Source organism: Emydura macquarii, unplaced genomic scaffold (assembly GCF_026122565.2).
Source record: "Emydura macquarii macquarii isolate MOO-44397 ecotype Brisbane River unplaced genomic scaffold, CSIRO-AGI_Emac_v2 contig_1363, whole genome shotgun sequence".
Taxonomy (NCBI): Eukaryota; Metazoa; Chordata; order Testudines; family Chelidae; genus Emydura; species Emydura macquarii.
The window spans coordinates 20,225,810-20,239,553 of NW_027131500.1; the positions used below are offsets into that span (position 1 = coordinate 20,225,810).

General features: G+C 42.4%; 1 protein-coding gene across 2 annotated transcripts in view; it reads right to left on the reverse strand.

The window, feature by feature from the left end:
• Positions 1–6,689, reverse strand: part of MND1 (meiotic nuclear divisions 1) — a 45,432-nt gene extending 38,743 nt beyond the window's left edge. The window contains exons 1-3 of one of the 2 annotated variants that reach the window (XM_067551871.1): positions 6,456–6,689; positions 2,372–2,437; positions 910–967 (exon numbers count right to left, since the gene is read on the reverse strand). In XM_067551871.1, the coding sequence (XP_067407972.1) occupies positions 910–967; positions 2,372–2,437; positions 6,456–6,458 (127 nt within the window). In that variant the 5' untranslated portion in view covers positions 6,459–6,689. Of the gene's footprint in view, positions 1–909; positions 968–2,371; positions 2,438–4,770; positions 4,807–6,455 lie in introns of those variants that run through there. The other variant, XM_067551870.1, reaches the window with a different exon arrangement.
• Between the last annotated feature and the right edge of the window lie 7,055 nt (positions 6,690–13,744).

A 13,744-nucleotide genomic window follows, 5' to 3' on the forward strand; every position in this document is an offset into this window, starting at 1 on the left:
GAACTGCAAGTATGTTGAGAAACCAACTGAAACACTCTCATCTCCATGCTGTTTTTGCAAGTGTCTCTATTCTTTGCTGACAACATTTTTAAATGTATTTCTATAGTAGATATTTTTCAGGTCACAGCAGAGTTCCCTGCAGTTCTTACAAGAAAACTACTTTTTCTTTATTCGTTATTGCGACAGTGATAATACTCCAAAGATGTGCTGATCAAGGAAGTGAACATTTGTACATCAGCACTAAAACAGATCTAAAGAGGAGAAAACATACAATGAAAACATACAAGGAGCAGGATTGGAAGTACATAAAACATATGAAGTCATTCTGGTCCTGATCCAAAGCCAACAGAATTCCATGGGCTTTCAACCAGACCTTTTCTACATATGATGGTCTTGCAGCTTTGATTATGTACATGTGAGGGCCAAAATTTTAAAATGTGGGTGACTGAAGTTGGATGCCTAAATCCTTAGTTAAGCATCTAAACATACGGCACGATTCTCAAAGGTGCTGAGCCCCCCCTCAGCTCCCAATGTCTTCAGTGGGGGCTCAGCTCCTTTCAGAATCATGTCACGTATTCAGGTAGCTAATTAGGGATACGGTTTCCAGATTTTAGCCACTCACACTTGAAAATATTGGCCTTAATGCCCAATATAAGTTACAACTATTAGTGACACAGGGTTGGGACGTTTGTGCATAAAATGTACAGTTTCTAAAGCAATATGTGGCTAGGCCACCATGACAAACTAGTGCTGCTTGCAGCTAGGTGTTTTTTCTTTTGTTTAATGTTATTGTTACGAAGATCCTAAAGTCAGACTTATGTGAAAACACGAAAATTCACACAGTATGACTGGTTCACAAAACAACTGTGAATGTCCTAACAAGTTTTAGAAAAAAGTGTTAATACTTACTAATTCCTTTCTCTTTGGGAGCAATCTTCTCCATATCCTTTAATTGGAACACATCTTTCTGTTCAAAACACAAAAGGCACATCACCTCTGAATGACAGTCTCATTTAAATTATGTCTTCATTCTTTCCTAAATTAATTGCAACAAATATACAAGCAGCATATCTAATGTATTTTTCATTTCTCCAGAGGAAAATACTGCATGCTCCTTAAGACAGCTAAAGTATTTTGAAAACAAAATTTGATTTTATCTTGTTGTAACCTTTGTTATTTCCTCCAGCTTTTCTTTGTTACTCTAATTAATTTATGCCTAATTAATTTTGAGGACAAACTCCTCAGGGCAGAGAGTTGTGGCCAGATCCTCAGCCCCTAGTCTAGCTGCTTTTGCACTGCAGCATAAACTTATTTTTTAACAAACAAAATAAATAAATTTACAATATCTCAGTTATGTCACAAACACAAAGGAGTCTCTGAAGCTGGATCTCCATTTCTCTTCCCCTCCCCCTGCCCTCTTTTGAGTGCATTCTCATCCTTCCCCTTCCTATTTCCCAGTCTCATCGCCCTCCCATATTGTCTGATTTAAGCATCCCTAACTATACACTCTGCCTCCTGTGGCAGCAAAGTGAAACTGATGAGATTTGGAACCTAAGGAGCAAAGCAAATACTGAAAATGTCCCAAACTCCTGTTTAATTTTACTTTGCTGCTCCCACACATATGGACTGGAGGTTCTTCAGGTCAGAAGGCTTTGCACATCAATCTCTGTTACACGTGCCAGGCTACAGGAAAAGAAGTTTGAGAAGTACTACACATAAAGCACAAGCATGTCAGCAGCCATTACCGATGTTATGGGAAATCTAACTTTGGATTTCCTATCGTACCTAAATCTAAAACCACTACACTACATGAGACATAAACCTTCCACTTACCTGTCAATAACTTATCTACTGCTGACAAAGGGAATCAAAAGTGCAATTGAACTGGTGCCAAACAATTTAACTAAAAAAGTATCCCAGTTCAAATGCTAATTAGCACAAGTTCAACTGCACCTCTTGCCAACACCTTTTATCAAACACTGACAGCTTCACAAATGCAAATAAGACCAATGTGTCTTAGGAAAAATAAAATTGGCTAAAAAATTTAACAGTTTGATGGAATCAGAAAGAGGTTTTTCCCTACAGTAAGGGAATAAATAAATAATACTATTATAGCGCTTTTAATGTAGTTACTCTCAAAGCACTGTATAAAGGAGATCAGTATCATTATCTGCATTTAACACACGGCGAAAGCGAGGCACAGAGCAGGGAAGTGACTTGCCCAAGGTCACCCAGCAGGACAGTGGCAGAGCTAGGAACTGAACCCAAGACTCCTGAGTCACAGTCCAGTGTCCTGGCCACTAAGCCACTCTGCCTACTTATGAATGTTTCCAATGGTCAGGAAATATATGAAGATAAAAAAATTACTTACTGTTTCAAAAAATATTTCCATCATACGAGTTCTTTTCTCTTCAACGCTCAGTCCCTTTTTCTTGGACTAAAACAGAAAAGTTGCTTTAATACTACCTTGAGAATTAACATTTTGTTCAGAATTTACATCTAGTTACCTCTAGAAGAAGCATTTCCTTGACATCTCCCTTAATATTTTACCATAACACAATATTCCCTAAAACAGGACTTCTTCACAAAGGAAAACCATGCCGGGCTAATCCATTCAAAATATATCAATTATTTCAAAGATATTAAGTTTGGGACTGATTTATTGTATAATCTAGTCTATCCCCTACCTCAGTACAAGGGTAGTTTTCAATGCTTCTTACTGCATCCCCCTAGTTCTTTGTCTCTTTCCTTACTAACTCTAGAAATGGCAATTCCAGTCCCTCTTGGTAGCTGGTAGCAATGCTCAATTGTTCTTAAAATAATAGAAACAGTTATACTGAGACTTCTGCTTTTTCTTTGACTCTCATTTACTGTAAATATTGTTCTTTCCGTCTTGTTAAAATGACATTGTTAATATGAAATCTAGGCCATTTCAAAACATGAGTTAGAGTAGTTTTCGGATACTACATCTGCCTTCAAATCCCCTTTCCAATGTTGTGGTTTAACAATCACATTGTCTTAATTTTTTTAATATTTTTCTTCCAACATGCTGTGTCAAACAATTATCAAGGGAAATCAATTGGACATACAAGGAAATACTGGAACTGATTTTACACAATACAAGAAATAGAATACAAAAATACAATTGCAAAATTGTAAAATATAAAAAAGTAAAACTGAAAAGTATTTTCTTCTCCAATCTCTTTCAATTATATTAATTAAGTGGTACTTGTAACAACAGGATATAAAATATTTACAGACAGAAATGTGATTTTTTAAGTTGACAGTGTCCCTTTAGAGTCCGCAAGAAGAAAGTGGCTGCTCATCACTTGAATCACATTACGTACATTACCCTGGAAGAAAATTCTGCATAATCCTTATATACTAAAAAGGCTCATTAAAAGCATTCACCGGTAGGACAGTGAATTTGGTGAGTTCCTAGAAGAGGTAGGTAGCATATAGGGGCACATAGGATTTTGAAAGGGAAAGATCATATCTTGCCTCAGCTACGCATAGCATACCCAAAGCTTCAGTAGAATGAAAGTGATGGAATTCTTGTCAGTTTCACGGCTCCTTCCATTTGAAACAGGCATGCAGGAGCAACAAATGTCTGAAATTATCGTCTGCGGTCATAGACAAGGCCAGATTGCTTTGGATTTTTTAAAATTATATCGTACAAAATCTTAATTTTGGAAGCTAGTTTATTCTGCAGTCACTTATACATGGAGCTAAAACAATATAATTCACTGTAACAAACTTTATTTGATTAAACCCATTAAATTGTGGTGGTTTGTTATGTTTTGTTTTGTTTTTTTAAACATAAACTATCCCCTCCCATCTGATTTATTCAACTCTGCCACATACCTGTATTGGTGATATCACAACTAATTACTATGAGAGAGATGTTGATGTTACAAACACTAGTATGTGGCACTGCTGTATAAATAAGCACAGCAGATTCTCTAGAGGATAATAAGGCTTCTATTTTTCCCCAAATATCTTGGTAATCAGCAATGATGGGAACAAAAATATGCAAACACAACATGACATTTTAACTAAGATTTTGATAGCATGCATTATTATTACATTGACTAAAGTGTGGAAGCCATTCTTTATGTTCATGGGACTGTGTTGATAGTATAACCACAATTATGCTAGTATAGGTTTTATTCACACCTGGATGTATTGAAAATTGTCTGTGTAAATCCCTCATCCCCATCTGTTCCAATTTTGGCTGTGTTACTGATCACTGGGTCTAACACAAGTTATTTTTACATGACCTGTGGTAACAGTGGCAGCCTCCAGCTAAAATTAGTTTAGTCTAGGGGCAACCTGCCATAATCAAACCTAAGGGGGTGGGGGAGGGGGACCACCATAAAACAGATGCAGCTTTAAAAGATTTAATTGGAAATAATATGGAGCACATCTAATCAATATTGCACTGACCAATGCCACAGAAACATAAATTAATTAAATTAGGATTTAAATGGAAAAAATCCTGACCATTTAAATAAACTCACCTTTTAAACAGAGAAGGACTAAAATGAACTGTGGTAGTGTTATAGACAGCACTACCATCCATTTTCAATATAAGATGGTATAAGAAGTTACCCCACTTAGAGAAAAATTACCAGAAAAACTTCACCCACCTTCTCCTCCTCACCTCAAGTGGCAGAGAAAATGGAGAGATGAAAAGCAATATGGAGGAGACAAATCATATGCAGAGAAACAAAGGCCTTACCAAAACACATTATTAATAATACAACCTACCTTATCACTATCATTTTTCATCAAAAGATCTCAAAGCACTTCCATAACCTTTAATATATTTATCTTAACAAACCTCTGTGCAGTAGGGTTATATTATTATCCCGATTTTGCAGATGGAACTGGGGCACAGAAAAGCTAAGAGACTTGCCTTATGTCACAGAGGAGGTCAGGAGCAGAGCAGGGAATTAAATTGAGGTCTCCCAAGACCTAAGCTAGTTCTCTAATCACCCCTCCTTTCATTGGGCAGTGAAACCAGCATCCAATGACCTACATCTGATGCTTCAAAGACAAGCAGAAAAGCACTATAATGCACCTACACAGCTTTGGAAGGTTCAACTCTCAACGTTTCTAAGATCCTCTCATGATTCAAGTTCAGTTCTGTCCTGCTTAAATCTTTACCCTTTTCTCCTCCTACAACCAATTCCTGCTCCCTACAGTCTACCCAACTGTTTCTCTTTACCACTCTATTTGTCATAACGCCAACCCCAGCTGCAACTTCAGCAAACAGGCAGCTGATTTCATTATGGAGAAAAGCCACTTCCCTAACAGGACCTCTGAATTATTTTAAACTCTACATTGAAAGCTTCTGGTGTCTGTGCAGTCTGGAATTCTGAGCCAAAGTCCAAGCAAAGGAACATAAGGAGTTGCCATATTGACGAATCCAGTCCATTTAGTCCAGTATCCCGTCTTTGACAGCAGGTACAAGAAGCCTGGCAATGGACAATCATGGGATAATCTTTCTGCCCATACTGATGTTTCTTCCTAACCCCAGGCAAGTGGTGGCGGTTAAACGCTTTACATAGTATAACTGTGGTCCGGACACTCTCATTATCAATATAAATGTCTAGCCCTTTTACAAATGTTGTTAGAGCTTGTGGTAGGCAGTGAGTTCCCGAAGTTAAATACATCCCACGAAAGCCTATTAAAAATCAACATTGTTAATGGGTGAAATCAACGAGGGTTTACAGGATTTAACTGGGCTCTGAATTGGGGCCGTCTGCATTTTTCTCTTGCAGCACAAAACCCGGATAAGGCATTACAACCCCGATTACCTGGCTCTTGTCGGAACCTTTTTGTTAGTTTAAAAAAGCCCAAACATGAAGCCAGAGGCTAGCAGGGAACCAACCCCTGGGAAGGCGAGCGGGGGCTGCCTGCTCCGCACGCGGAGCGGTGCGCGCTAGGCCCGGAGCGGCGCTGGGGACCCACGGCTCCGACCCCGGGCATCTGCACAGGGGGGCGCGCCTGGTGCACATGGGGGGGCTGTGGGTGGGGGGCCCAGCAGGATCCGGCCCTGCGCGTTCACACAGGGAAAGCCGTTTCTACCGCAGCCAGGCCAGATCCCGAGGGCTGGCCTAGCACAGACAAGGCGGCGGCAGGCACAGCCCCCGAGTGGCGGCGGGCAAGGCGTGGCAACTGCAGGGGAGGGGGGAGACACGGATCCCCTCCACAAATCATCCCGCTTGCCCCCAGCGGGTGCCAGCAGCGCCCCGCTGCGATGGCCCAGCCTCTGCGACCGCCCCCCTTCCTGAACGAGCAGCGCCGCGGCCAGACTCACCCCCGGCCACCGGCTCCAGGGAGGGCCCCGCTTCCCGCAGGAAACCCAGGGCAGCTGCCCAAACCCTCCGCGCCGCTGAGGGTCCGCGGCTCCCGGCCGAAAGGATCGGGAGCGGAGAGAGGCCGCTTACCATGTCGCCTCCTTCCCGCTGCAGCGGGGAGTCCGGCCCGGCGGCGCTCAAGGCCGCCCCGCCAGGCGCCGGGGTTTGATTTCCGCGCCGCCGCCGCCGGCAGGCAAAGGGTAGCGGGAAGCGCCGCGCCTGGCTGGGGAGGGTGGCTCGGCTGTTCCCGCCTCCCACAGCGCCGCCTGGCGCCTTCGGGCCCCCGTGTCCTTCGCCGCCTCTGCGTCTTCCTGCCGCCTTTAATCTCACTCCCGGCCCCGGCCCCTGGATTCAGCCCCGCCACTGTCCGTTTTTTACACCCCCCCCAATTCAAAACGTACATCACGTGAAAGCTGCCCCAATTCATTTCCCCGACCCCATCCTACTAGGCCCAAATGCACCAGCTATCGGTCCAAAAATTACCCTGAGGGTGCCTCTGATTTTCAGAGCCCAGGGGGCAAAAGTGCCTACTGTGAATATTTATTAAAGATAATGTTGTTGTTGTTTTTTAAATGATCAGGTACAGAGTTTAAACAAAAGAGTTTCTGGACATCCAGGCATAATGTACAGATGATCAGTGGGTACAGAGTTTGGTTGGAAGTTGGAAAGTACAGGAAAGCATAATCTGCGGTATCCCAGATGGAGGGTAATAGGTTTGGCGGTTTAAAATACAAGAAGTTGGGTAAAAGGGTAAATTCTTCATACAAAAGTTAAGTTTAAGCATGGTTTGTAGGAAGTAGATACGGTAATGACAGCAGGTTGACCCTCATTGAGTAAGAATTATGGTATAGATAGTCCTTCAGTACATAAGGTCTATCTGAGAAAGGCTTTCGATTCCCATCTCGTCGCCGATTCACGATGGCACTCCAGCCTGTTCTTCTTGGTACTGCCGGTGTCTGGTGATGTGCTACATGATCATTCCGTCCAGGAGCTGCGAATTTACCCAATTTGTGTCAATTTACATTTCGTTGTTTGTATGAAATAGCTTTTTATTGAAGTCACATCCTTTCGTCTTCTACAACTCAAGCTAATGAGCAAAATTCAAATTTTAGACAATAATAAACTAGATTTTCCAGCAGACCCACCCCACAGGGAAATGTTCCAAGGATTTTGGAGTCTGATTCCTTCTACATCAAAGAACAGCCAATTCCAGTTGCTCCACACCTTGCACTCTTCATAGAGTCTCATTCTGGATTAATTCTTAAATATTTCTCAAAAGCATGTGCATTTTTAAAAATTTCTTTTAGAAGAGGAGATTTTAACAGATCCCATTGCTGTATTTGAATAGAAATATCATAATTTCTATTTTAACTAGCAATTTATCAGTTTCCAAATAAAAGAATGGTCCTGAAATAAAAGAAATAAAAAAGACCAAACACATTTCAAAGTCAAGCCTTTCACTATAATAACCATGCACAGGATTGTTTTCAAGTCTTTCTCAATACATAACTTTGAAAATCCTACAGAATTTTGTTTAAACCAGAGACTTGGTCTAGTATTCTTGTAGATTCCAGTTCTGTTAACACTTATGCACATCCTCAGATGTAGTATGTGGGTCGTCCCAAAACTTGTAGATTAGAGCCTTAATAAATAAGCTAAATCATTGATACTTCTGTGATGGGGCTGCTAAACAGAGAATTACAACTCCCACTGCACAGCTCTTTCCACAGGCCAGTTATGTTAAGGCAAAAGGTCCTTCCTGATAGTGAGCCAGGAAGTGGCTGGGAGTGGGCTATGTTTGGGATAGGAGTGGTGGCCATGTGGCAAACCAGGAGCTTCAGGGAAGCTGAAGCAGTAGCCACATGGCAAGCAGTGACTGGAGCTGGAGAGAAACTGGAGGCAGGACTCCTATGCAGAGCTGCATGTGGCACAGGTTCTGATTGCTCAAGGTGCATATCTGTGTGGGACTTATGGGGAGCAGCAGCAGCTGAGCAGGGACCACTGCAAAGAGGCCCCAATGACAGAGACTAATTGAGCCTGGCCTGGCTACTCACAAGCTCTTATTTGCTGTGAGGAGACGATGGATGAGAGAGGGCACCCCAGACAGTAGGCCTGAAGAGCCCTGATTCTTAATTGGACTGCCCCAAGGTCTCAAATATTTACTGCCATCACTCATTTTGGATTGTGACTGTTTGACCCTTTGCATCTAGGCCATTTGCAACTTTTCCCAGCAGCCCTTGTAAAATAACCCCTCCCTTGGCCGGTGTCAGAGTGAAGTTCTGGAAGTGCTTTCCAAGGGGAGCAGTGGGGGCAAAAAAATCCAACTAAAAATCCAATCTGAAATATACAGCTATCCCTAATTCTTGCCTGGTGTAATAGTGGTTCTTCCTTGAAACCTTCAAGGAATACCCCATGCCTTTGACCCAAATTGAGATTTTGCTAATCTCATTTTTTCTTATTTTAAATTACAGAATCGTGCAATGTAGGTTATAGAAGATATTATTAATGCTTTAGGAAGTAATCCAACATTACATAAAGCTTCTTGCACTCTTATTTTTCTTGTTTATCTCATTTTATTGTTTTGTCCAATGTTGGCACCCTGACAGGTTGAGTAGTATAGCTGTTATCAAATAAAGTGAGGCACTCCCTAGGACTTCCAAGTACTCCCAGTCCCTTCTGACTCAGGTGACAGAGACCAGAACAAGCGAATGAGTACAATTTCCCTCTCTGGTAGTACTGAGCATTTTCATTGGGCTGGATCGGTCTGGTTTTCTTTTCTTTTTTTCTTGTCCTCACAATGAGACCTGTTCACTCTCCTCTCCACCCCTCTCTGCAGGTCCAATACTTTCTGTCTCTGTGCCTTGCCTTGCCTTTGGCCATCCCCCACAAATCTTCTTTCCCTCATGCCTCCTCCCACAGTTTCTTCCCTCCTGTCACAGTGACCTACTATCCCCACTGAGCAATATTCCTGCTCACTTCAAACCAATAATTAAGTGTAGCTTTACTCCTGTGTTTACCACTCTGAAGCAAAAGAGGAAACACAGTAGCTGAAGCAGGAATGAGGAGCGGCTGAGCATCGTGTGGGTAGCACAGTGCGTGATTGAACTAGGGAAGGCATTGGCAATTGCGCCAGTGAAGAAGGAGGCAGGGCATTGGAAGTAGGTCGTATCAAAAGAGCACCCACTTTAAAGCTGTGTTTGGGGTTATGTCCATAAATCATACCGTTGAATTCTTTATTTAGCCACACAGTAAGAAGAGGCAGATCACACTTCCACACACTGCCCCAATTACATGTAGCAGTTATGGCACCCAGGGAGTCCAAAAAGTGAGCCTATCAGATATCCAAAGTAGCACCCCCATTATAGCAACAACAACAAAAAGCCATGAGAATTTTAAACTAGTGTACTGAACTTTGACTTTATGTCTAGCATCACAATGCCTGTTTACCCAATTCTGGTGCATTGGTTCAGTAGCTCACAAAAAGTACCTGAATTTTCCCTGCACATGTTGCAAACCAATCCTCTTAGAAATGTTACAAGATCACATTCTTGGTAGCATGGCTGCAGGGATAGAAACTTTTTCCGGCTACTTTCTCTGGAGTAAACCTACTTAATCCCCAACCTAGTTTGCTGGCCCTGTGCTCTTGGCAGCCATGGGCCTCTACGTGGCCAAATCATTAGGTCAGTTTAATCTTGTAATGAAAAATTCTGTTAACACGTCACTATTTGTCAATGCCAGATTCAAATTAAATTAAAAGAGCACTGACTAGGGAGGAGGGAACCCAAGCAGAGTGAAAATGCAGAACAGAAATTCAGACATGGACATGTGATTACCATTTCTCACTACTGGTTGAGTTAGCACATCTGCTTCTTTTACATATCAAGTAACAGCCTTTGGTTTTGGAGCTGACAGTCCCAATTAAATTTCTGAAGCTGTAAGTATGTCGTTAGCTGATAAAGATGCTGTTAAGTGTGCAGCTATTATCATTACACTATTACTGTCATAGACGTTAAAGGATGCACAATGACATTATTATAGGGGGAGCTGATAGGCATCCTTCACTAAAGACATAGCTAACACTTTCCATTGTAAGACTTGAGTTGCTTAGAACTTTCCCAAATTTTAATTGATTGGACTGGAATTTTCCATGTCTGAGGGTGAATTTTTGTTTGTTTTTAAGTTTCAGCAAAAATAGTTCAGCTGCTTCCTAGAATAAGTTAGAGAAAAATGTTGTTTTGCCCAGGTTAAATTCTTATAACTATTTTGTGAAGAAGTGTCACGCTGGTTAGATTGGGCCGGGGGAAGGGGGGAGGGCATTTATTATGTTGTTTAACATCAATATGTCAAAATCATAGTAATTCATGTGAGATATGCCATGTCAGGTACTGTTAGAAAGGCTATAATGTGCTAAGTAAGATGATAATGTTTATGTTCATATGTTATATGTGTTATGGATATGTTTGATATATCTGTATTTCAAATTGTGCTGTGTCTGGGCAACACCCCAGACAGGATGGTTGTAGCACTAGCCTGCTTAATGGCCCATTAAGAAATTCACAGGTACAAGGGGCCCAGGGGGAGAAGCCAGGGATATACCTGATGAGTCACCAGGACTTACTCATGTGACTCTGGACTCCATCTTATTCCTGTAAAATTCCACAAGCAGCATGGCAAAGACCAAAGGACATAAAAGGCAGCTGCCCGAGATCCATTTTGTCTTTAGTCTGCCTTCAGCCACCTACCTACCTCTGGATCAACTCATCTACAACTGAACTGAAGCTGTGAAACAAAGGACTGAGACCCATCCAGGTACCGGATGTATACCAGAGGGACTATACAAGCCTGCAAACTCCACAATCCTACTAGAAACCTGATATATGTGGACTTTCAAATCACTTGTATGTATCTGATTGCTTTAATCATTTATAGTTTGTTTCTTTCTTTTTATAATAAACCTTTAGTTTTATTTACTAAAGGATTGGATGGCAGCGTGGTATTTTGGGTAAGATCTAAACTTATATTGAGCTGGTACTGTGGCTGACCCTTTGGGGTTAGGAGAAACCTTTTTGGAAAAAGAGCATAGAATTTTAAATAACTGATCTCTTTACTGGACCTAGTGGCTGATTGGGAGCCGGAGCCTGAAATGCAGTAAAGGAGGCTGTGTATATTTTTATTTTGGCCTATTGATACCAGTGTGGGGAATCAGAAGCACTGTTTGTGGCTGGTTGGGAAGTCTGACTTCGGTGTCACCCAACAGTGCTGGGAGAATCTGTTCTCCTTTTCCAGCCTGCCCTGACCTTGGCATTTTCAGGTGGCTACCCTAGGCACGGATGGGTCATAAGAAGCAGCAAAGTTTTCATGCTTTGATGCAAGGGCTGGAAATTTGGAGGGGGGTCAGCCTGGTATCTGTCCCTGAGAAAATCTACCCAAATTTGGCCAAATTATGAACCTCTGAAAACCTACATTCACATATTCTCAATAGAGACTTATGGCGGATTGTCTGAAGATTCTATCTGTCCTGAGTATGCTCTAGTCTGGGACTGAGAAACCCTTTCTTTGTAGTTACTCTTCCCAGCTGTTGGGAGCTACCTTCATGTCTGGCACAGAAATTGAGAGCAGGGAGACTATCTTCCCTATGCTCTTAATCCTTTCTTCCTGCTAGTGCCCAGTTAGCACAGAGGAGGAGGAACAGCTTGAGTTGGGTGTGCAGAGTCAGGCTTTGTGGCAGGGATAAGGGAATGTGGGGCAGACATAGATTGCATAGGTGCATGCTAGGGACCAGGAGCAGAAAAGGCTAGGTGAGGCAGAGGATAGGGAAAGGAGGATATGTAACTACTGAAATATCCTTCCCTCCAGAACCTGAAATTCACCTAGACTTCCTTAATCTCAATAGTTCTCTGAGGTCAGAAGATAGCTGTGAAACCCATTGGCAAAGTACGTTTTATAGCTCTCAGTAGTGGTTGGTCCACACATTACCCGCAGTACTCCATTAGCACAACTGATGTGGATCTAAATGCACCTACTCTGCTGATGATGCACATTGGGGAATAATATTATCACATATTAAAACTACATTAAAAGCACATAAAGGTTGCAAAGTCAAACACCTGAAAATTTGGAAATACCAGAATTAAGAGTGTCTTGTTAATTACATAATCATATACAACACTGTCCATCCCATGCACTAAATGAGGAAGAGATTGTGTGGAAAAGAGTACAGTATTTGATCATGTAGTTCAATATCCTTTAGTTATCCATGTAGTTAAATATCATTAATGAATAACGCCTATCCATTAGTGATTGGGATTAATGCTATTTAACTATCATTATTCATTAATGATCTGGAGGATGGGGTAGGTTGCACCCCCAGCAAGTTTGCAGATGACACTAAGCTGTGAGGAGTTGTAGATATGCTGAAAGGCTGGGATAGGGTACAGAGGGACCTAGACAAATTAGATGATTGGGCCAAAAGAAATCTGATGAGGTTTAACAAGGACAAGTGCAGAGACCTGCATTTAGGATGGAAGAATACTATGCACTGCTACAGACTTGAGCACAACTGGCTAAGTAGCAGTTCTGCAGCAAAAAGGACCTGGGGGGTTCAGTGGACAAGAAGCTGGATATGAGTCAACAGCGTGCCCTTATTGCCAAGAAGGCTCACAGCATAGTGGGCTCCATTAGTAGGAGCATTGCCAGCAGATGGAAGGAAGTGATTATTCTCCTCTATTTGGCACTGGTGAGGCCTCATTTGGAGTATTGTGTCCAGTTTTGGACCCCCCCCCCCCACTATAGAAAGGATGTGGACAAATTGGAGAGAGTCCAGTGGAGGGCAACAAATATGATTAGGGGGCTGGAGCACATGACTTATGAGGAGAGGCTGAGGGAACCACGCTTGTTTAATCTGCAGAAGAGAGGAATGAGGGGGAATTTGATAGCAGCCTTTAGCTCCCTGAAAGGATGTTCCAGGGAGGATGGAGCTAGACTGTTCTCAGTGGTAGTAGATGACAGCACTAAGATAAATGGTCTCAAATTGCAAGTGGGGAAGGTCGAGGTGGGATATTAGGAAAAACTTTTTCACTAGGAGGATGGTGAAGCACAGGAACGGGTTACCTAGGGAGGTGGTGGAATCTCCATCCTTAGAGGCTTATAAGGTGCATCTTGACAAAGCCTTGGCTGGGATAATTTAGTTGGGGTTGGTCCTGCTTTGAGTAGGGGGTTGGACTAGATGACCCCCCTAATCCAACCCTAATCTTCTATGATGCTATGATCCCAAATCATGTTCACACGAGAGCTGAATGAAGGTTGCACAGGCCACCTTGATTGTAAGTTCCTTGGGACAGGGACCATCTTTTTGTAAGTCGCTTCGCACAGTGGAGTCC